Source organism: Berghia stephanieae, chromosome 3 (genome assembly GCF_034508935.2).
Source record: "Berghia stephanieae isolate SIO BIC M18660-M18661 chromosome 3, UCSD_Bste_1.3, whole genome shotgun sequence".
Taxonomy (NCBI): domain Eukaryota; kingdom Metazoa; phylum Mollusca; class Gastropoda; order Nudibranchia; family Aeolidiidae; genus Berghia; species Berghia stephanieae.
The window spans coordinates 63,094,942-63,118,062 of NC_088362.1; the positions used below are offsets into that span (position 1 = coordinate 63,094,942).

The window sequence follows — 23,121 nt, forward strand, 5'->3', positions numbered from 1 at the left end:
ATTTGGCCAGAAAACTCGTCCTTCAATTATCGATCGATTTTAACGACCCTCATCTTGGCAAAAAACTCTCAAACCTGTAACTTCGCGAAGTTGTTTGAGAGTTTTTTAACCAAGATGAGGGTCAGGTTTGAGAGGGTTTTGTTTTGTTTTTTTTGCCAACATGAGGGTCATTCAAATCGATCGATATTTGAAGGACGCGTTTTCTGGCCAAATTTTTAAATATGGGTTTTTCTAGAGTACGGCTTTACGGTCCTGATTTGTTTGTTTATCTTAAAGGCTCCATACACGCCCGGATATGATCCTGGTCCAGACCCCGATCAGGCAAACCGGGGTGAAAACGCAATGTGTGTGGCCAAATACCTGGCCGATAAACCTAGGTACGGTCCATCGCTCGCAAAGCCCGCTTTGCTTAATATTTTTCGAGGCGATTGGCGATCGGGGGCGTGGCAGTATAAAAAATTGGACAATTTTTTTCGGATTTTCGTTGTTTTGACGTCAGATTCGTGATCAGCGTCGAATTTACAATAGGTTTGATACCAAGAACTATGTTTTTACTCCAAAAATTGATGAAATTAGAAATAAAATTTAATTAATATTGAGGTTATGTGGCCGACAGAACAGTGCTCCTCCCTGTTTTGTGGTATGACTCTCGCTTCCAGATCGGAAGGTTCAGGTTTCGACCCGCTCTGCGTTGCGCAGAGTTGAGTCCTTGGAAAATGCTCTTTACTCACATTTTCTCACCGTACTCAGGTGTAAAATGAGTACATGGCCGTTCGTTGAATTTGTTAGGAAAAAATGTCACATCGCCTGACAGGCGTCATGTCTCGTCTTTCAAGTTTAATATTGCTGTTGCCTTGGGACCCCTTGTAAAGCGCTTTGAGCACGTGGATATTGCGCCAAATAAATTCTGTGTTATTATTTTTTTAAAATAATATTTTTATAAATGTTTCGCCAGGAAGAGGTAGATGGCAAAAGTTTCGTTCTTGATCATCGTAAAATTTATAAAGGATTTCATACAAAATAAAAAATAGTTTTCATAATTTTCAATGTAATGATATAATAATATGCCAATTCTTTTTTTTTTTTTTCTTCCTCACCCGTTGACGCGACATGACGGTCGACCTTGACACAGACATTTGGGATTGGCAGATGCCAAAAAGCCTTGACTACGTGATGACAGGGGTGGGCATTGTAGCCCTGAATTGTGGTTGGGGGGGGGGGGGGGTGCGAATGCGAGTAGTCCCGAGGAGTACCCGTTTCACCTGCCACGGGAATGCTGTCGATTTGTTTTATAAATAATAATAATAATAATAATAATAATAATAATAATAATAATAATAATAATAATAATAATAATAATAATAATAATAATAATAATAATAATAATAATAATAATAATAATAATAATGACGATAAATAACAAATCTTTATTGTCCACAAAATTGAAAAATTTCCGTGGTCTACGTTGCTTTTAAACTTAAATCGGATTGCAAATGTATGGATGTTATGCGTATTGGAAAAATACTCACGACATCTCCATCGGGGTATAACATATTAACACACAAAACTGCAAACGCGAACGTTCATTGTCTGATTGATATAACTTAGTGATAAGTTAATTATAAACTGCTGTCTAAAAGCAATAACAACGGGTTGACTAACGTCCAATTCATTCCTTCTATTGATGCTCTATGTTAAATTAAAATACTCAAAAAGTCCGCCAGCCAGAATAATCACTCCAGCCCAAAGATCTACATGGAATCTTGAACGTTATAGTCTGATATATTTTAATGAGAACTAATCATAAAAATGGGTGTCTAAAAACAATAACAATGAGATGAGTGACGTCAATTTGGTTCCTTCTATAAATATCCAAGAACTTTACTCACTCCATCCGCTCTCTCCTCCTTCAATACATATGAATCTATTCTCTCATCACTTTTTTGTGCGGCTATGCATGTGATCTTGTGAAATGACACTCGCCTTTGGATCGGACGGTACTGGATTCGAGTCCCGCTCTGAGTGGCGCATAATTGAGTCCTTGGAAAAGGCTCTTTACTCGCATTCTCTCACCTTGTTCACTGTTAAAATGAGTACCTCGCTGTTTACAGCGTCGTCTCTGTCGGGAAACAATTGCAATATCGCTTAACAGTCATGTCTCGTCTAACATGTTTTTATGTTGGCCAAAGACCCTTATAAAGTGATTTGAGCACCTTTATTGAATATAGCGGTATATATAGCGCAAGTAAATTTTTTTTCTCTCTTTCTCTTTTTCTCTCTCTCTCTCTCTCTCTCTCTCTCTCTCTCCTCTCTCTCTCTCTCTCTCTCTCTCTCTCTCTCTCTCTCTCTCTCTCTCTCTCTCTCTCTTATAGCTATTGCTACATATGATGGGAATATCTTGGACGGTTATTGATGCTATGAGTTTAGGTAAAATGCTCACAACATCCACCAGTCGGAAATAACGTACCGTCACACAAAACTACAAGTAACCTTGAACGTTAAAAGTCTGATTGATATAATTTAGTGAGAACTAATTACCAAAATGACTGTCTTAATACAATAACAAAGAGTGGAATGATGTCAATTTCGTTCCTTCAACAGTCTAATTGATATAATTTAGTGAGAAGTAATCACTATTGTGCGCAAGACGAAAGATAGAATAACAGACAGTAACTGGGATCGTAGCCTCACTATTAATTAAAATTTATTTCTAATTTCACCAATTTTTGGAGTAAACACACAGTTCTTAGTATCAAACCTATTGTAAATTTGACGCTGATCACGAATCCGACGTGAAAACAGCGAAAATCCGAAAAAAATTGTCCACTTTTTTATACTGCCACGCCCCCGATCGCCGATCGCCTAAAAAAATATCTCCCCGTATGTGGGCAAAAATCATCTGCGATAAACGCAGGGATCGGGTCACAGCGACTAGGTCATCCGTCCCGCGTCCAGCGGATGTCGGCGTCTATGGGGGGCTTTACTGATTCAGTTTGGATTGGAAATAGACAATGTCAAAAAACGTTATAGCGTCAATAGTACGCTTAGCGTAACAGCAAGAGTCCTTGTCTAATATTAGGACTATTCTCACATTACTTGAGTATTTATAATGAGGTGCAATCCAATATCCACTAAATGAGCTCAAAGCGTTTTACAGGGAGTCCCAAGCCATCCGCAATACTTACCCATGCGTTCTACCGTAGTCTGAATTAAAAGAAAGAAAAGAAAACACATATTTAAGATTTTGACCAGAAAACTCGTCCTTGGAAAAAACGATCGCTTAAAATCCCTCTCATCTTGGCCAAAGCTCTTAAACCTGGGACTTTGGTCTGTGGGAAGTTTACTATGATTTTATAAAGTCCCAGGATTGAAAGTTTTTTACCAAGATTAGAGATGCTTAAATCGATCGATATTTGAAGGACACGTTTTTCTGGCCAAAATGTTAAATACTTGATTTTTCTTAGTGTTGCTGTTGGTCAGGGAAGGGACCCTTTGTAAAGCCCTTTGAACACGTTTAGAGGATATTGCGCTATGTAAAAGCTCAACCCGTTTTCTTCTGTCATTGTAAACCATCTCTCTGTTACTGTTACGTTCTATTATCATTATTAGTTTTGAATACATGTAAATAGTACTTTGTAAACATTTGAGTGTGTCCTTCACTATAGCTGGATCCTTTGTGTCTAGATTGGACTTTTAGGCAATGTCATAATAGGCACATTAGTGGACTGATCATGAAATGTTCTGTTCTCTATTTATACCCCCCCCCCCCCCCAACCCCTCCCCTCCCCTCTGTCTTCCCTTTTTCTTCAGTGCGTTCAACGTCATCATATCTACAACTTTCCTCTGTATCTTTCTTTTTACTGGCGCTGAAATAACCTAACAGTGTTCTCAACGCCGTAAAACCCCTAAAAACATATTAAAACATCTTTCTTTTCTTTTGTTTGTCTGTTGTTGTTTTGTAAAAAAAATTATTTCTATTTTTTAAGCTATTTATGTTGTTAGTCTACAGCGACTGGCAATCATTTAATTCACCGCGTTTACACCAGGGATGTTACTGGTTTACACGAGACACGAGAAACCATCACTCTATCAACAACCAAACAGGCAATTAGCATACAACGTCCTAAGCGCACGAAAAAGAGAGAGAGAGAGAGAGAGAGAGAGAGAGAGAGAGAGAGAGAGAGAGAGAGAGAGAGAGAGAGTGGAAGGGAAGGAAAGGGAGTTAGAGAGAGGAGGGTAGAGAGAAAGAGAGAAATACTGTGTGTCAGTATGTTTGTGTGTGTATGAGAGAGAGTGAGAGAGAGAGAGAGAGAGAGAGAGAGATGGAGAGAGAGAATGGAGGGGGAGAGAAAGAGAGAAAGAAGGGAAGGGAGGGCGGTAGGAGAAAGGGAGAGAAGAGAGGGGGGGGGGGTGGCGAAAGAGAAGAGAGGTAGGAAGAAAGAGAAAGAAAGCGTGTGAGAGAGAGACAGAGAGAGAGAGAGAGAGAGAGAGAGAGAGAGAGAGAGAGAGAGATCCATTACTTTAAAAACAAAGAATGACAAAGACAGACAGACATACATCCAGTCCACACGCAATCCTATCAGATGGTGTCATCCTCTAATAAGGCTAATACTACTTGATCGTCCATCGACCTCCTTCTCTCTATCTCTTATCCTCTCTCTGGCCACGAACCGTCACTGATTGACCTCCGTTCGATACCAATCACAAGGCAGGTACGCACAAAGCCACACACATACACACACAAAAAACAGCAACAACAAACAAAAACAAAAACAAAAAAAAAGAAAAAGGAAAAAAAAAAAAAAAGAAAGTAAAGGAAGAAAGAAAAAAATAAACACACACCAAAAACAGTTGTCCACCCTACAACTCTACCATCGGGATCCGGACCGTTCAGTTGCTAGATCACTCACTTCACACGCAAAGGGTATCTAAATATCGATTGCCGGGCCTGCAGTTTTCTCTCTATTCACCAAGGAAATAAATAATATCATCTCCCAAAACTATAGACAGAGACACTGATTTTCCCACATACAAAATGCTAAAATATTTTCCACTATACAGCAATAATAATAACATAAAATTGTATTATTTATATGGAGATTTAGAAGAGAGAAAATACAATAATATAATAAGTATTATCGTGTCCCAAACAACTCTTCAGTCATGGCCTGGAAGAATAACTTCCCCCCCCCCCACCCCCCTCCCCCCCCCAATCCACCATAGGAGCTCGAGAAAGATCTTTAATTGTGTCAATGATTTAGTCAATCCAAAACACAACAAACAAAATATCTATCAGCTCAGAGTATGCGGTCCTTTGATAAAGATTTTAAAAAAACACCTATCTAAAATTTTGGCCAGATAACCCTCATTCAAACATCTGTCAATGACCCTCGTCTTGGCAAAAACTCTCAAATCTGGAACTTCGCAAAGCCCCAGATGTTTTTTATTTATTTATGTTAAATTGACAATATGAGGGTCATTTGTATTGATCGATTATTGAAGGACGAGTTTTCTGACCAAAATTTAAAATACGTATTTTATATCTTTATGTTTCAGAATTATGCAGTACTATTATAATATCATATTCAGTTACGTATAATGAAAATACTGTAATGTCGCATTCTGCAACGGTGACATAAATAACAATGAAAGCCCTATGTCTATAACAATCCGTGTTCTATACATAATTTGTATCCAGACGTCTGGATTACACGATATTTCATGAACACATTCGATCTAGAGGGCCCATTCATAAGGCACGACCTACAACGTCGGTATCTAAAAGTGGGAATTACTACTCTAGATTAAAAATATAAAGGTGTATTGTGAAAGGAGAAATTAAATCTTTTTTAAAACCCGTTCAGCTGCATCGGGCATTTCAATGAACACATTACAAGTACAATCTTCACAAGGCTTTACAAAGTATCGCCACAATACCACCCCCGACACATTTATACATATATAATATAAGGGCACAACTACCGAAGAATAAGTTAGATATGGATGAAGAGAGAGAGAGAGAGAGAGAGAGAGAGAGAGAGAGAGAGAGAGAGAGAGAGAGAGAGAGAGAGAGAGATTATATCAGAAATGAAATATCTAATTCCAATTACTATAATAAAAGTATTATAAAAACAAACTACAATAACCATTGACTGGGGAGATGAGGGGGGAGGGGAAGGGTGTGGAGCGATGGGGGGGCAATCAAATCCACATCGTACTACAAACAAGAGATTAACTCTGACAGCGAATGCAACTGCTGCTACATAATAACTAATAAGCAATCAATACTGATACCACCAACCAACCGCCATTCACACCAATCCTGTTGTACTCTGGAAAAACACATATCAAAAAATATTTGGCCAGAAAACTCGTCCTTCAAATATCGATCGATTTAAATGACTCTCGTCTTGGCTAAAACTTTCAAACTTCGCCGAAGTCCCGGGTTTGAAAGTTTTAGCCAAGACGAGAGTCATTTAAATCGATCGATATTTGAAGAACGAGTTTTCTGGCCAATTTTTTTTTTTTAATATGTGTTGTTCTTTTCCAGAGTACGTCAAATCGTAGTCAGTCGTCTACGATTTTTCAACAATCAGAATCGCCAATCTTATCAAGGTATCGGGTCGAGTACGCTGTCAAACCTACCTGTACACGTATCAATCGTATCACACAGTATATCGTATCAAATCACCTAGGGCAATGATCATCTTGTAATCAGCCCTTCAATTGAAACCGTAAGTTGATATCGGGGATACAACATCTTCTACGTATTAATAAGGAAGGATAAGCAACCATTTTCAACAAAAGCCCATTACGCCATTGAGGTTGATAACACCAGACCTGCCTGCTACTACGAAAAATACGTAAAAATACGAATTTTTGTCTTCAACACCAGAAATATATAAACAATTTTGATTCAATACAATGTGTTAAAAAGAAAAGTTTAGTGCAACAAAGCATCTATTCAGGTTTTGAAGGCAAATTTAAAACTGCTTAAGGTAAAATAATAATTAGTAAAGTTAATTATAGTGACTCCTGAAAACTACGAATTTTGAACATTTCAAGCAGGTAGGTCTGGATAATACTATTGAATAATACTAAGCCATATCTCATAAGGGGGGGGGGGGGGGGGAGTGCGACAGTTCAGTGGTAAAGCACTCACTTCACACGCAAAGGGATCAAGATCGATCCCGGGTGTAGTCGAGATTTTTTTTTTTCCTGACCTCCCTGTCAACCCAGCAGTTGGAGGTTGGAGTGATGGATAGCTCATAAAGTAGAGTCACGCTCTCCCCAGCTTGGCGGAGTTGTCGTACCAGTAAGGTCACGGGCTCGAGCCCCCATCGCCGCCGCGAAATTTTTATTCTCTATTGTCTTCTGGCACTTTCCTACTCACTTAATTTCTTTTTACAAATTATCGACATAAGTGCCTGCTCCACTCACTTTTCTGACATTGTGTTGGACATTTCAAATTATCAGACTTCATAGAACCATTTCAGAAGGTAGGAAGAACAGGGATATCACCAGAAGGCGTTACGGCAGTAAAAGGAGACATAAATAACAACAGAGGGACCGAACAAACACAAATTGCACTGAATTCACAACAGCCAAAACTCACCGCTATCCGAGCCACCCTCTGCCGCATTCATCTCAGCCAGTTTCTTCTCCAACTTTTGTTGCCTTCTCCGCCTCATCACGGCCTCTGGGTTCGAGATACTCCTGGTGAAGCTGGTCTCGGGAGCCTCCGAGTAGAGTTTGTTGGCCACACCATCCTCGCCGTTCACGTTCTCCTTGCCTTTCTCTCTCTCGCGTCTTTTCTTTTCTTTCTTTTCCCGCTTGGAGAGCTTTCGTTTGAAGCCGGCCTGGTCTCTTTCCAAGACCGATTTGTCAAAGCCGAGTGCAGGGTCCTGTTTGGAGTAAGGAGTACAGTGAGGTGTTCGATTATTATTATATTGTTACATCTAGTAAAACACAGGGATAAAATTAGATGCATATCTCGATGGACAGCTATTGTTAAAAACTAAAACTAAAATGGCAACAACAACGAAAAAAAAGGAGGAAACGAAAAAATATATATATAGATGTCTATATATTTTTCAAAATTAATTTCCAAAATTGTGATGCTTAGATTTGTGTGTTCGATTTGGGTTTTTTTAAAATTTGTTTTGTAGGTTTGCTTGTTTTGTTTCTTTAGTTGTTGTTGTTGTTGTTGTTTTCGTTGTTTTTTGTCGTTTTAGGGGGGGGGGGATTAGCAGAGAGCCCTAGAGAGAGAGAGAGAGAGAGAGAGAAAGAGAGAGAGAAAAAGAGAGGGAGAGAGAGATAGAGCATCTTTTTTTGACATGCAGAAGCCTTGTAAGCAACGACAACAACAAAAAAAAAAAGCGTTAATACATACAAATACAAATGGCATAATTTTTCTTTCAACAATTCTTTACAAGAAAAGAAAACAACCCCGTACCCTGACAGTTGGATCGTCCTCATTTCTTAACAAAAACCTGCCCTCTCTGACGTCATTGCCCCATTCCAGCTGGACATACAGCGGTCTCTCGTCATCTATCAGACGGCGTTCCTCTGTGGGGAAAAAGGGAAGAGGGAGGGGGGGGGGGGAGGGGAGAAAGAAAGTAATATATTAGGTATTGAATTTATTTTTTTAAGAAGCATGTCTCAGATCAGCCCCATTTTGTCTGTCAAAAGTCAATATTTGAATGGGGTGACGAGAACAAGATAGACTTTTGATCCCTAACCCACCCCAGTGTGATGTGGTGTGAACACTGCGATATCCTTTCCCATTCCCCCCACGACAGACCAAGTGTGACAAAAGCCTTCAATGTATCCATCCACCCCTGGTGTTTTTTTTTTTGTTTTTTTTTTTTTTTGGGGGGGAATCCGAATTTGAAGAGGAAAAAAAAATGAAACAATACGAAATGCAAGATTTTTATTTTTTCATTCAATGATCACCAAAAAAGAAAAACAAACAAAAAAAAATGCTCCAGAGTTGGTGATATAGTGCTGTTCAATTTGGTCAGATGTATATCCATTCCTGGGTAGAAGTTGTATTAGATTGTGTCATTTTTCTTCTTTGTATATTTTATAAAGGTGTACCTCAAAAAGAGGATTTCCTCCCAAAAGAATTTTTTTAAAAAAAGCAAAGAACCGATTTTCTCAGCTCACGTCAGGGACGGGTTATTTCCACTGTGATATTTTGAAAGAGTATACATTGTTTTTCACCCATAATCGAAATTCCATACCCACTTATGACCCCTTTTGACCCCGGGATTATCTTGTCTTTATGGGCACGCCTCTAATACAGACGTATTTTAAAGTTTGGCCAGAAAACTTGTCCTCCTTCATATATCGATTAAAAATGACCATCATCTTGGCCAAGACTCTCAAACCTGAGACTTCCGATTTCAAGCCAAAATCTAAAATACGTGTACATCAGAGTCTGTATAGAATGATCGTTACAAAGCCCGAATCGGAATGGAAAAAAAACATTAGGTAAAACATCCAAATTCGACGTGTACAATTGACACAATGTCACCACTGGGTAAAATATAAACCAGATGAAACCCGAAAACAAGGCCAATTTTTGTCAAATCATCAACACCACAACAACCACCACCACCCAGACCATTACCATAATATACCACCACAACCATCACACTCACCACCACCAACAACAACAAACTCGCCACAACCACCACCACTTACACCACAATGACCACAACAACCACCACCATCAGCAGCACCACCACCACCACCAATCAAAATCGCATAAACTCTCAGATCATTTTACGAGTTACAAGACAGTAGTGGACTGTTTACTGTTTGTAATCAATAAAAGATCTTTGTACCATCAAATGTTCCCACGTGAATAATCGTAACCCGTTCGTCACCTTGGACAGTAAAGCCCCACATACTTACACACCACCTCCCTTCATCGGGGGTCCCCGACGGCCACATAAATATAAAGGTAAACGACAATACTTATCATAACGATATGCATCAGGGGTCCCAATATGGCGTTTTTAATGCCAAACTCCAAAAGAACAGAAAAGGTGGGTTTAGCCTTTTTTTTTTTAAATTAATTTTTTTATTTTGAATCACATAATGTTAACTGATGTTATGGACAGAAAAACACTAATTCCACAAAACATACACAGTTTCACCCTCAAACTGGTGAGACGAAGTGACGTTTTATTAAAAATCAAGACAACAATTCCATCTTATTAAATCAAGACACCAACTCATTGTGCGGCCACAATGAGTTAAGAACCGTAAGATTCATTTCCACATCTATGCGCATTTTAGCAGGAAAAAAGTGATGCTTGGAAAGGCTATACATATTACGATACCAATGGCATTTTCCCGTAACTTGTTTGGAATTTTTTGCAAAATGAATCTGGCAACCCTGGTGTGCCTATCAAATCGATTTCAAAAAACCACAGCAGGACAGACGTCTAGACAGACAGATCTGGCGACTCGATCGAGGAAAAGCGAGAGCGATTGATATGAATATTTCGCTATACTCCGAAGAAAAGAAGAAAAAAACAACGTATTTTTTAAATTTTGGACAGAAAAACTCGTCCTTCAAATATCGATCGATTAAAACGATCCTCATCTTGGCAGAAAAAACTCTTAAACCTGGGACTTCACGAAATCCCAGGTTTGAGAGGGGTTTTTTTGGGGTTTTTTTTTTTTTTGCCAAGATGAGTCATTTTAATCGATCGAAATTTGAAGGAGGACTTTTTCTGGCCAAAATTTTAAATACGTGTTTTACCAGATTACAGCAATGTAGAATCAAAATGTACACGATTCATCGTGAACCACAAACCCTTATCAAAAAATCAACAAACAAAAAAAAACTGATACGGATCGTTAAACAATCACAGCCATTGAACAAGTTCAACGTCTTTTTGAAAACTGAGTAGATAAAATATCATAGTCTAATAAAAAATAAAAAGATTTTAAGTATTATGCTTTTGAGGTTTTATGAAATCGAGAAATGGAGAAAACCACACCTTTGATATTACAGGAGAACCTTTTTCAATGGGTAAAAAAAATGAGGAAGGGGGGGGGGGGGCAATAAAACGGTGTTGAAGAGTAAAGAAATAGAATGAAAGAAAAAAACAACAAAAACAAACTCTGATTGTGCAACACACCCCAGTTAACAACGACAACAACAACAATAATAATAATAATAATAATAATAATAATAATAATAATAATAATAATAATAATAATAATAATAACAATAACAATAATAACATGTGCTTTTGAAGACTTGAGAAACAGAAATAGAGGTAAGCAAACCCATGCCCTTTTTCTATGGGTAAAAAATAGTGACAACAACACACTTTTGAAGACTTGAGAAAGAAACAGAAATGGAGCAAACGAAACCCACTGATGGTACAGGGCAGGACACCCTTTTTCTATGAGTTCAAAATAACAGTAAAAACAGTTTTTGAGACTTAAGAAATGGAGATATAGAAAAATCTAAACTCTTCATAATGTAAAACATTCCTTTTCAACGGTTAAAAACAAACAAACAAACAAACAACAACAACAAAATGCTTGTGGAGACCAGTAAGTGAAACGATTGAGACCCAAGCGAGAATTCAATTTGTTTACAAGAACAAACGTAAAGAGCGGAATGTTTGCAATCGTAACCAGGAGGAGACGGTGCTGTATAAATGATAAACATTCTCTCTAATGTCGGTGGGGAAGAAATCCGAGTTGAACTGGTTGTCGATGTTTACTTTTATTGTTGTTGGTTTTTTTATTTGTTTGTTTGCTTTCTTTTGTATCTGTCTTCAAATTCCAACGACGATTTAACTCATATCCCAGCATCATAACATGGCCCTCCTGCTTCTTTCTGAATCTTAAATCATAGCCAAAACATCTTAATCAACTAATAAATACAAATGACTTCAAAACACTCCAAAAGCTCGTTTATTTGGAGGTAAATCCATTGACACCGAACAACAATACGAGACCGCGCTGCCAAAGCCATCTATAATTAGACTTATATCTATCACAATTTGGCACGACTATCGTCTGGAATACACCGGGATTGTTGGATTGTTTGCTTTGCATTGTTTTCTTTTCTTCTTTTTGTTTCGCTTGTTTGTTTCAGTTGATGTTTGGTTTGTTTGGGGTTTTTCTCCGTTGTTTTATTTATATATTTCTTCCATGTGTGGGCGCGTCTTTAAGAGGGTTTTTTGTTTTGTTGGGGCTTTTTAAATACAGTTTTGTTTTGGGATTTTGCTTTTTTATTGTTGTTGTATTGCTTTGTATTGCGTGTGTGGGGGGGGGGGGGGGGTTGTGGGGGAGGGGGGTGCGTTTGTTTGTTTGTCTGTTTTTGCTTGAGGGGTGTTTGTTTTTTGTTTTGTCCTGTTGTTTTGTCTTCTGGACGATAAATAAATTTGCGAAGACTGTTTACGAATGACAAAAACCCAGTGCAGTGAGAATACCTGGGCAAGTGTTGATGTTTCATCTTGATTGTGTTATCTAGTTTAATATTAAGTGCTTAGATGTTCAGACGAGAGGTGGTATAATGTGTTATAGTTTTTATTTATTATATTTTTTTTTATTATATTATTATATTATTATATCATTATTATATATTATTTATATTATTATTATATTATAAGACATGCTGTATCCGCAGCTTGTTGGAGAAATAAGTTTACACCCATTCTAAATGGATTTTTTTGCTTCACAAATACAAATATAATGTTGTGTGTGTCGCCGTGATTATATTGTACCGTGATCTGACCTACTAAGTGTCAAGTATGTTATGTACAAACGACATAAATACTTATAAAAGTAAAAGAGAGCTTCAGAGAGGACGAATAAGAGATATCCTTCCAGATCAAGATCTCGAACAAGATAACGTGAGCTAACACCTTCAAACCAACATTCCATACGATCTATAGCGTCTCGAGTTCGACAATAGACATCAATATTACATTATAATATATAACACTGCATTCATCAAATCTATAGATATCAGAGCGTCACATCGTTCTTGTTAGTCTCTTGTTGCTTTTGTTTTGCTGGATGAAATTATAAACGTTTGACACAACATTCATGTTACGAACATTTTTTTTGCGTAATTCGAGCAATAACTTCTAGCAAGTCAAAATAACTATAGATATTTCTGTCGGTCACGTTGATATCTGAGGTACCATGATCATGAATACGTATGCCAGATGGTATGGTAAAAGCGAGGAAGGCAGAGGGGAAAGGGGGGCGGGGTTATAAATGGAAATAAAAGTAAAAAAAAAGTACTGGGAGGGGCAGACAGAATTGTAGAGAGTTTACACCTCAGGCTAAGATCTCTGCTACCGTGAAACAACCAAGATACCTGTGAGAACAACCCGTTGACTGAAGTCACCTCACAAGGTAATGATGGGCTGAACTAGTCGACCAGAACACCTCGGACTTTCAAAAGGACATCATTATACATATAATATAACTGTACTATCTCGCCAGTCGGTCGACTTGCAAGGGTCAAGATTTGACACAGAGAATAACTCGTTCTGCTGCAACTCGTCTCTTCTGGGTCGGTCCGTAGCCCTCGTAAACTCATAGCCTGATATAGATAGTATGCAGATGACGTCACTCAGGCCTTTGTTATTGTTTTTGCCATCCGCGTTTGTGAGTTGTTCTCACTAAACTGTATTAACCTGACTATAAACGTTCATGGTTACACAGTGTTTGTGTGTTGGTCCTTTATACTTCCGGATGGCAATGTTGTGAACTCCTTGGCCAAGCGCATTCTATCTATTGACCAAAGAATGATGTCAAGTACAAGGCACCCACCCACCACCAGAAGAAAGCAAATCGTGAGTTGTATTGATACTGTGCGTTTAGCTAAAAAAAAAAAAAAAAAAAAAAAAAGAAACTCACAACATTCGAGCACCAGACTTAAAGCAGTTCTTCACTTCTGGCCAACAAATGCAGCAGGAGTATATATAGAATGAAGTTGACGTCACTCAAGTCATTGTTATTGTCTTTTGCCATCCACGTTTATGAGTAATTCTCACTAAACTGCATTATCCAGACTATAAACGTTCATGGTTACGCATAGTTTTGTGTGTTGGTCCGTTATATTTCCAGGTGGCAATGTTTTGAGCTTCTTGGCCAAGCGCATACTATCTATAACCGAACAGCTGGGTCTTAATATATTAAATAACTATAAATATATCTTGCGGAAAGTTCTTATTATACCAGCGTCCTACTTTATGAAACGCGTGCACCGACGTGCGCTTATTTGTAGGTCTGATAACCCAATGCATTATGGGCTCATTGCTGTCCTGTAAATCTGAAGAAAAAAAAGTGTTGTCCATTTCAACAATGTTAAGTAGGTTCGGATGTCAGACCTGCATATATGTACACGTTGACATATACCTATATAATAAGTGCAATGTTCGATCCGTGCTATAGAAGAACCGCTCACTATTTGTTTAAACAAATATTCAACAACAATTATTTTTAAGGTGAAGTACAAGTCATGCCAGTTTTGCAAAGAGATTAATCTGCCATTCTTTTATTTATTGTAATGACGCAGGGGTGATTCTATAAAACGTTGACATTATTCGAGCACTCTCCCCATAATTTTCATCACGCATGTCATGTCAGTGTCGCAATGCAGTGATAACACGAGAGATGTGTGACAGGGCTTAACACGTTACGTGGAGAGATTTGAGAGGTGCCTTGATGTGTGCGGAGGTCACTTATATTAGAATGAACAATATTGACGTCAATCAGCACTTTGTTACCGGTTTTTAGAGAGTATTTTAATGATTAGTTCTCACTAAATTATACCAATCATACTATACACTTTAAAGGTTACTGTCGTGTGTTAATCCGCTGGCGGATTTTTGGGGTTTTTTAGCTATATGCATGAAATCAATACATTTCCTTATTAATTATGTATGAACCCGTGAGACAAATAATATCTTTAGAAATCACTTTTTATAATAATTGAAAAAAAAAATCAAAACAAATCAATCAAACAATAAGAATTTTTTTTTCAATAATAGATTCAAGAAGAGTAAATAATCTTACCTCCGTTGACATGAACTTCATAAAGGGCGTATTTGTTCTGTCCCAACATGCGCATGTCGGGTCTGAATTTCTCTATGAGGACATCGATGACCTCCCTGGTGGTGGCCGAGCTGGCTACACGGATGCATTTGGTGATCACGTTGGCACCTGCAGCCCCTTGGAAGAAAAACCGGACCACACCATGAAACTCCAAGTGCTGGAAAGACAAATGGGGAGAGAAGTGAAATAGTGTGTGGAAGGAAAGCAAGAGGATGAAAATACGTCTTTCGTCAACAGCCACCTTGTATGGCGGCGACCTTAGAACATACCAAAAAGCCGTATCAGTCAGCCGTATGATTTGTGAGCATTTGTCAAACTATTATGACACATTAATAAGAGATTGCATAGCCACACTTAACGGTGCCATTTATATATAGATACTATGAAGTTGACGTCACTCAGGACTTTGTTGTTGCTTTTTGCCATCCGCGTTTATGAGTAATTCTCACTAACTTTATTAACCAAACTATAAACGTCTTCAAGGTTACACATCGTTTGGTGTGTTCGTCCGTTATACATCCGGATGGCAATGTTGTGAGCGCATACTATCTCTAAGTCTTAGAACGTATCACCCAATTGACGGTCTAAAAACAATAACAAAGAGCTGGGTGATTGCATTCTATAATCCATCGACACTGTGATCCAACAATAGCTGGTATTTATAGTGTGTACTGATGGAACGAAACTGACGTCACTCAGCTCTTTGTTAATGTTTTAAACAGCCACTAAATCATATCAACCAGACGATAAGCACTCAATGTTACACACACAGTTTTGTGCGTTGGTACATTATATCCAGCTGGCCGATGTTGTGTATTTTACCTAAACGCGTACAATCTCATTCTTGGACAGCTAAATGATTTTCATATCTTCAATATCCGTAACTGCATTATATATAAATAACATGGTACCTACTCTTCCAAACCTAAGTCTAGAGGGCTAATTTAAGTTCAGTGTCTTACCCTTGGGCACACCACCGGGACCAATTTTGAGATCACTACCCATCCGATCACTGACCATGCTCCCCGCCCCCATTTTCATATCTTCAATATCCGTAACTGCATTATATATAAATAACATGGTACCTTCTCTTTCAAACGTAAGTCTAGAGGGCTAATTTAAGTTCAGTGTCTTACCCTTGGGCACACCACGGGGACCAGTTTTGAGATCACTACCCATCCGATCACTGACCATGCCCCCCCCCCCCCCCCCCCTCTGTTTTTTTTCTCCTTGAACTTAAACCAAGAGATTATAATATACCGTCCTGCTTAGCCACAAATGCAACATACAAACAGACTACCCTGTGCTACGTTTAGGCAGGACGAGACTATAATAATAATAATAATAACAATGTGTCTTTATTGTCCTCAAAATAGTGGCAATTTGTCATTTAGTTACACATTTATAACCATAGAATATTATAAAGAACATACATTACATAATATATTGACATATACCCTCACACATATGCACACTAGTAACATCGTAGTCATCGTCACAACATCATCACAGCAACCTTCCTTATATTGCCGTTACCATCCTTCACTTTCACTATTCCCCTATAACATCATCACCACCCTCATCATACTCCATATTATAGATATATTTATTTTTTTAATCATTTTTATCTGTAACAAGCTATAAGACGGAAAGCTTGTGCTTTGCTATCCCTCATCAGAAAGACAAAGGTCATGTTCTCAGATTGTTTTCTCTCTCTCTCTCTCTCCCAGCCCCTCTCCCTCTCTCTTATTTCCTCTCTTTTCGGCATCCCTCCTTTCATTCTCTCCTCCAGTCCCTCTTTATTATATTTTTCTTCTTTTATTGCTTTGCGGCAGATTCCTGTCATGGAGGAATGTCGTGTGTTCCAGGTACAAAAATGAACAGAACGATGAAAACAATGGCCATTCAGACAATGATAGATGGTCGATATGTAGTGATGGTAAGTACGAGACGGCATCGTTGGATAGACAGCAAAACACAGCATGTGTGAGTCAATTAGAACCACAGACTAGGGAGTCCTGTATTCTCTATGATTAGAACTGACGGACAGCACAATAGTGGATAGAGCAGTTATCCTGATAAGACATGTAAACCTATTCTTGGACAAAAACAGAAATGTCAAGTATTGTAATATGTAAGCATGATTATCAGCCACCTCATCACTACCCGGTTTGTTTGGGTTTTTTTTTTAGTTGACCTCAGAAAGAGGGAGAGACAGAGAGAGAGACACAGAGAGAGAGAGAGAGAGGGGGGGGGGAGAGAGAGAGAGAGAGAGAGAGAGAGAGAGAGAGAGAGAGAAATGGTATGGACGTTTAGGATTTCATCAATAACAACAGACAGGACATCAATCAGACACAAAACACAAGTTAGTGACGGTAAACACAGGGTTGCCAATTCAGAAGGCAAAAATTTACTGAAATTTTACCCACCGACAGACCCTTCCTGAGTGCTCAACTTCAGTAAAAAGACATTATGTAGTTACTTCTTTTTCAATTTAGCAGGTGATTGGAAAATATACTGAGGGTTTATAGCATACTGAATTCCGTAAATGTACGGGGAAATTGGCAATCCCGTAAACAAAAAATACACGGCTTCCATCCCTGGTACATATCTATTGCCATCAATTTGAACTAAAATTGAACTCAAGAACTATATATATTTTTATATGCATGTCATATGCCCCCCCCCCCCCCCTGACCTCTATCCGCACCAAAACATTTCAAGATTTTTAGACGTCCAATAACAGATCAGAAACATTGAAGAGTCGTTGTACGGTACTCATCAAAAAATGGGCTGAAAAGAGGCTACCTGGAATGGCAAGACTGTGAAGTCCTTTGAAGTGAAAAGATCAAAGATAGTGAAAAGACGGCTAAACCAAGGTAAAGATTGCAAATCTGGCAGCTCTCTCTAACTTGAACCAGAACAATCAAAACTCAAGTCAGATATTAAAGATTACTGGCAGACCCAGACATACTGACATACCAGAACTGTATAACAGTGACAGGGTTGGGGCATGAGAATGGAAAATGGAAAGTGCCAAGGCAAATAAAAAGAAGAAAATTCTGTTGCTTTTGACTTTATTTTTAACTATGGTATGAGTGTGCGTGGGGGAATTACACAACTGTGGTTGATCAGTGCTAATGGAGATAAAAAGTTTTTAAAAAGGAGTAAAATTTTGAACGATTGCCTTTAAGCCCCGTTTTTTTTAACCCCTACTTGTAGAACAATTAAAGATAAACTATCACTGATACGCTAGCTAACTTATCGAGTGTGGGAAACTGCACCTGTGTGTTCCCCCACACATCAAGTCTCTCACTGTCTGGCAGTTGGGTCAAATGTAAATTTTTTAAAAGGAGGAAATTCCTTCCCTGACTCCAAAATTGCGGATTTCAGCAGTTCCGATGAAAACCATTTTACACTGATTGACACGATACTAAGTAAATGGTGACTATATCAATCACATGTTACATCATCTACAGAATATTCAATACAGCTTATCAGTTACATAATACAAACTTGTGCTAAGATTTAACTCCCTTTAACCGTCATGGTGGTGGTAGCAGAAGTGACGATGCTGCCATCAGTGGTCAATGGTGGCACTGATAGTGGTATAGATAATACAACTGAGGTAATGGAAGCCATTATACTAAAATATTAGTGGTTGTGATTGTGTTGGTGGTGGTGCCCAAGATGACGGTGATGATGTGGTAGTGATTATAGAGTGGTCGCTGCCTAATAAACCTTCTTGAGTGATAACATCATGATTAACCTGAGAAGGCTATGTGTAATGAATTAGCACCGTTGTCATACTCTGGAAAAACAAAAAAAAAACACACTTTGGCCTAAAAACTCATCCTTCAAATTTTCATCAATGAAAATGACCTTCATCGTGTCAAAATCTCTCAAACCTGGGACTCCCAGGAATTCTTCAAGGAAGAGCATCGTGTCAACCAATCAATATTTTAAAGAGTTTTGTGGCCAAAATCGGTCAAAACACTTTTTTTTAGTACGGCATTGTTCGCACACCAACAAAAAACTTTATTTTTCATTTTGGCCACACAATACATATGGTGCTCATATAATGTCCATATGTTATTAAGGCACCATAAACTATTACAAACAAGGATTGGTTAAGACTGCCCCTACTCCTTGGTTAAACTAAATGATTAATGTCTCAAACCTGGGGCTATGGTAAAGGATATTAGTTTTGGTGTTAGTCATAATAAAGATGATGATGTGTTTGATGCAAATAAGATGATACTGGAGTCGTGGCATTGACTGCAATAGAGATGATGGTGTTGGGTTATTGATCGTTGTGGTGATTGTGCTAGTGACAGAGATGAAGCTGCAAATAGTCAGTGATTTCATTCTCGGTAGTGATGACTCGGTTATAATTAATATATTGTGGTTGTCGTGTAACTAAGCAATGATAAAAATGATGATGATGAAGTGTTGATAATGTTAGTTATAGATGGTGTTATTTGTGGTATCAGTATTAGTATTAGTTAGGACACAGTTGTGATTGCAGTTGGTGGCATTCATGTTATGGTGGTATGAGCAGTGGAAGAAGTAAATGGCACTGGTGCTATTGAAGCTTAAGTGGTGACTTCAGTGGTAGTGAAGATGATTTTATGGTAGATGATGATGCCATCATGGCAACCAGTTGTGGTGCTAGTGTTCCTTTTGTGGTGGTGGTGGTGATGATACTATGGTTTCATTGGTGTTACAGGCGATGGTGATTGTTGTAGGGATGAAATGATGTGGTGTAAGTGTAGATTATGATGATGGAAGTGAATTGTGAGGACTAAAATGGCTAAAATGAATGTGTGTACAACTTCCTTACATTAAATATTGAAGCAAAATGAAGAATGTGGGAATTTACTTTAAGCTACAGCGTGTTCAATAAATGAATTCAGCTCACGGACATTACAATTAGCACAAAAATTAAAACTTTCAAAACAAAGTGAGAGGTGGATGGAAAGTAAATTTTATTAACCATGAGTAGCACTGGGATTTTTTTGTTTCAATTAATAATTTTCTGGTTTATCATTTAATTTGAGCTGCCATACATGGTTTGTTTTCATGGGTTTATGGACACTATCAATACTGCATTGAACAGAAAGGAAAGGATAAAATAAGTCTGCAATAGCAGGCACATAAGAAATAGTGACACAAATGAGTACTTATTCAAACAGGCCTTAAGAAATAGATCCCAAGACCAGCTGCAGTTCTACTCATATCAGGATCCCAAAAAGAGGTTGCACTAAATTGATAATAGCAAAATAAAGAGGACGTGCAAGAACCAAAAAATGTCATCTTTCATAAAAATGTACACCCATTTAAAGGTCTCTCTACCAGCAAAAGCAAAAGACCCATGACAGGCCACAAACAAAAGCAAATGATCTCATACACAGAAATCACACAGAAGGGATAATAAAGGAGATAGACGAGATTGTGCAACTATGTGACACTCGCTTTCAGATCGGAAGGTCATGGGTTCGAGCCTCGCTCGGTGCATAGTTAAGTCTTTGGAAAAGGCTCTTTCCTCGCATTCTCTCACCATACTCAGGTGTAAAATGAGCACCTGGCCGTTAACAGCAGCATTGACTCTTTTAAAAACTGTAATATCGCCAAATAGGCGTCATGTCCCATCCTAAATGTTAAATGTTGCTGTTGGCCAGGACCCTTGTAAAGCGCTTTGAGCAAATTTAGTGGATATTGCACTTTATAAAAGCTCACTAAAGCTCAAGAGATAGCAAGGATCAGGTCTTAGGTAGAATCCACCAACCAAAGAGGACAAAGTTCCCCAACCCAAAGGTCATTTCCACCCAATGACCACTTTAGAATGATGTGGGACTGAGAGGACAATTTTTATTCATTTCTACCCTTGACTGTGCTTTAATCCAAATCAACTCGATACTGTTCTAGTGAGTAAGAAGAACAGTCCCAAGCAATATAAACAACAGTAACCTCACTGCCAGCCAGGACAGAATTTCAATTACAAGGGGGACAAATATCATTAGTCTATGACAACCTAGTCAAACATCTGGACTTTTTAATAATCTAATTTACCTTGCATATATAACATTTTTTAATGTTAATTTTATAGATGCACTTTTACTATAACTGTTACTTTTATTTTTATTTCCTACTTCATTCACTATATGGTTTTAAAATAATATGTGAATATATACTGTATAATAGAAAGTGCTTATTTATTCATCTTTGTAATTCAGGTTTGTAAAACCAATTCCCTCAAGAATAACGTTTTCATCTAATTATTATTTTGGCCTATTATCCATTTAATACATCTTTCTACACCCTACAACATAGTGCCGGGGCCGTGTAAATCATTGCTGCAATACTAAATGTTATAAAGAGAAAAAGGAGACAAGTATTTCAAAGTAATCCTTGAACTTAGAAACAGCAATTGATATGATGTTGAAAACTGGAAAACCAAATACATTCATTAAAATTAAAATGGTTTTCTTCATGTCTTATTATTTCAATACATTCCACCAGTTTCTCTTCATAAAACTCAAATTTGTTTACACCTATTTCATGCATAGGTCAATCAACCTCCACAGACTAAATCATTTCACTTTACTATAACTTATAGTTAATGTGTCAATAAGTCTATACTATAAAGTTTAGGAAATGATTAACAATTAACAATTTTGTTGCAGACACATGGAAAAATCTAAGTCATAAATAGGGAATCAGCTTGTGAACTTAACTATTGTTCATGTTGGTCTTCCAACTGATGAAAGGAGTTATAGAATCTAAATAAAATAAAAACAATATTATATTATTATAGTCATTAAAATTACATCCTTCACGAACCATATACCTGATCAGTGTCTTACATTTTTTACAATCTTAATAAGTTTACGACAATAACTTAATTTTAACGTTCGATTATCATAATTATTATTATTATTATTATTATTATTATTATTATTGTTGTTGTTGTTTTTGTTGTTGTTGTTGTTGTTGTTGTTGTTGTTGTTGTTGTTGTTGTTGTTTTATTATTATTATTATTATTATTATTATTATTATTATTATTATTATTATTATTATTATTATCTATATAAATTGGAATTTATCTAATAAAATGGACCATGGATCGGATAATTATGGGCGGCATTTGCGTATCTATCAATAAATGATTCACTTGTAATTAGTACATCTGTCAATGGAAAATCAGTAAGAATAATGATTCATGAAAAGGATTTCCCAAGTCCAAAAATATGCGTAGAGCAAAAGGCCCCTCCCACATTATAAATTCACATCTGTGACACGGTTTCGAAAATGAAACTTGTCACTTCCTTCTTCCAAGTGTTGACAAAAAGCCTATCTTCTAAATTTTAGAGGGTAACAAAAATTTAACAATTATGACTGTGTTTCGAAGGCAAAATATCAAAGGAATGCTGCCTTATATGATACATTGAAAAATGAATCGCTTTATATGTAGCAATTTAATAAAACAGTAATAACTATTGAAGTCGGCCATCTTGAATTGTTGTTGACTAAAGAACGGTGTCACCTGTGTCGCTGTCAACACAGGTAGGCTAAGTATAGGTGACCTCAAGAAGAGAGTAAATATGTGATGGAAATGACCGAAATGCAACTGATACTTAACATAAATGCATTGATAACTATCGAAAAACAACTATAAATAAAATAAAAAGTTTATGTTTACCTCATTTGGTTGACTCAATTCGAAAATATCGTAGTGGTCATCATTCCACTGATTGATGAGACCCCGTATTCGCTCGTACTCCTTTTTTGTGTGCGACATTGTCCCGGGGATTTAATAATCACATTAAAATATATAATAATCCAAGAATCATTCAATAAAAGTAATCCTCACATAACTGAAAACAATAAGTACAATCCAAACCAAAGAAACACTGAAATAAATTTGATCACTTCCTTCTAAATTCTTACTCCAAGAAGTTTACACCAACGGCCTTTCAATGCTTTCAGCAGGTTGCCAGATTATTTTTC

General features: G+C 37.5%; 1 protein-coding gene across 1 annotated transcript in view; it reads right to left on the minus strand.

Moving 5' to 3' along the window:
* Positions 1-23,121, minus strand: part of LOC144968171 (uncharacterized) — an 80,363-nt gene extending 57,242 nt beyond the window's left edge. Inside the window, exons 1-4 of the mRNA XM_078906205.1 lie at positions 22,814-23,121; positions 15,073-15,268; positions 8,456-8,568; positions 7,616-7,904 (exon numbers count right to left, since the gene is read on the minus strand). Coding sequence (XP_078762331.1) covers positions 7,616-7,904; positions 8,456-8,568; positions 15,073-15,268; positions 22,814-22,912 — 697 coding nt within the window. The 5' untranslated portion in view covers positions 22,913-23,121. The remainder of the gene's footprint in view (positions 1-7,615; positions 7,905-8,455; positions 8,569-15,072; positions 15,269-22,813) is intronic.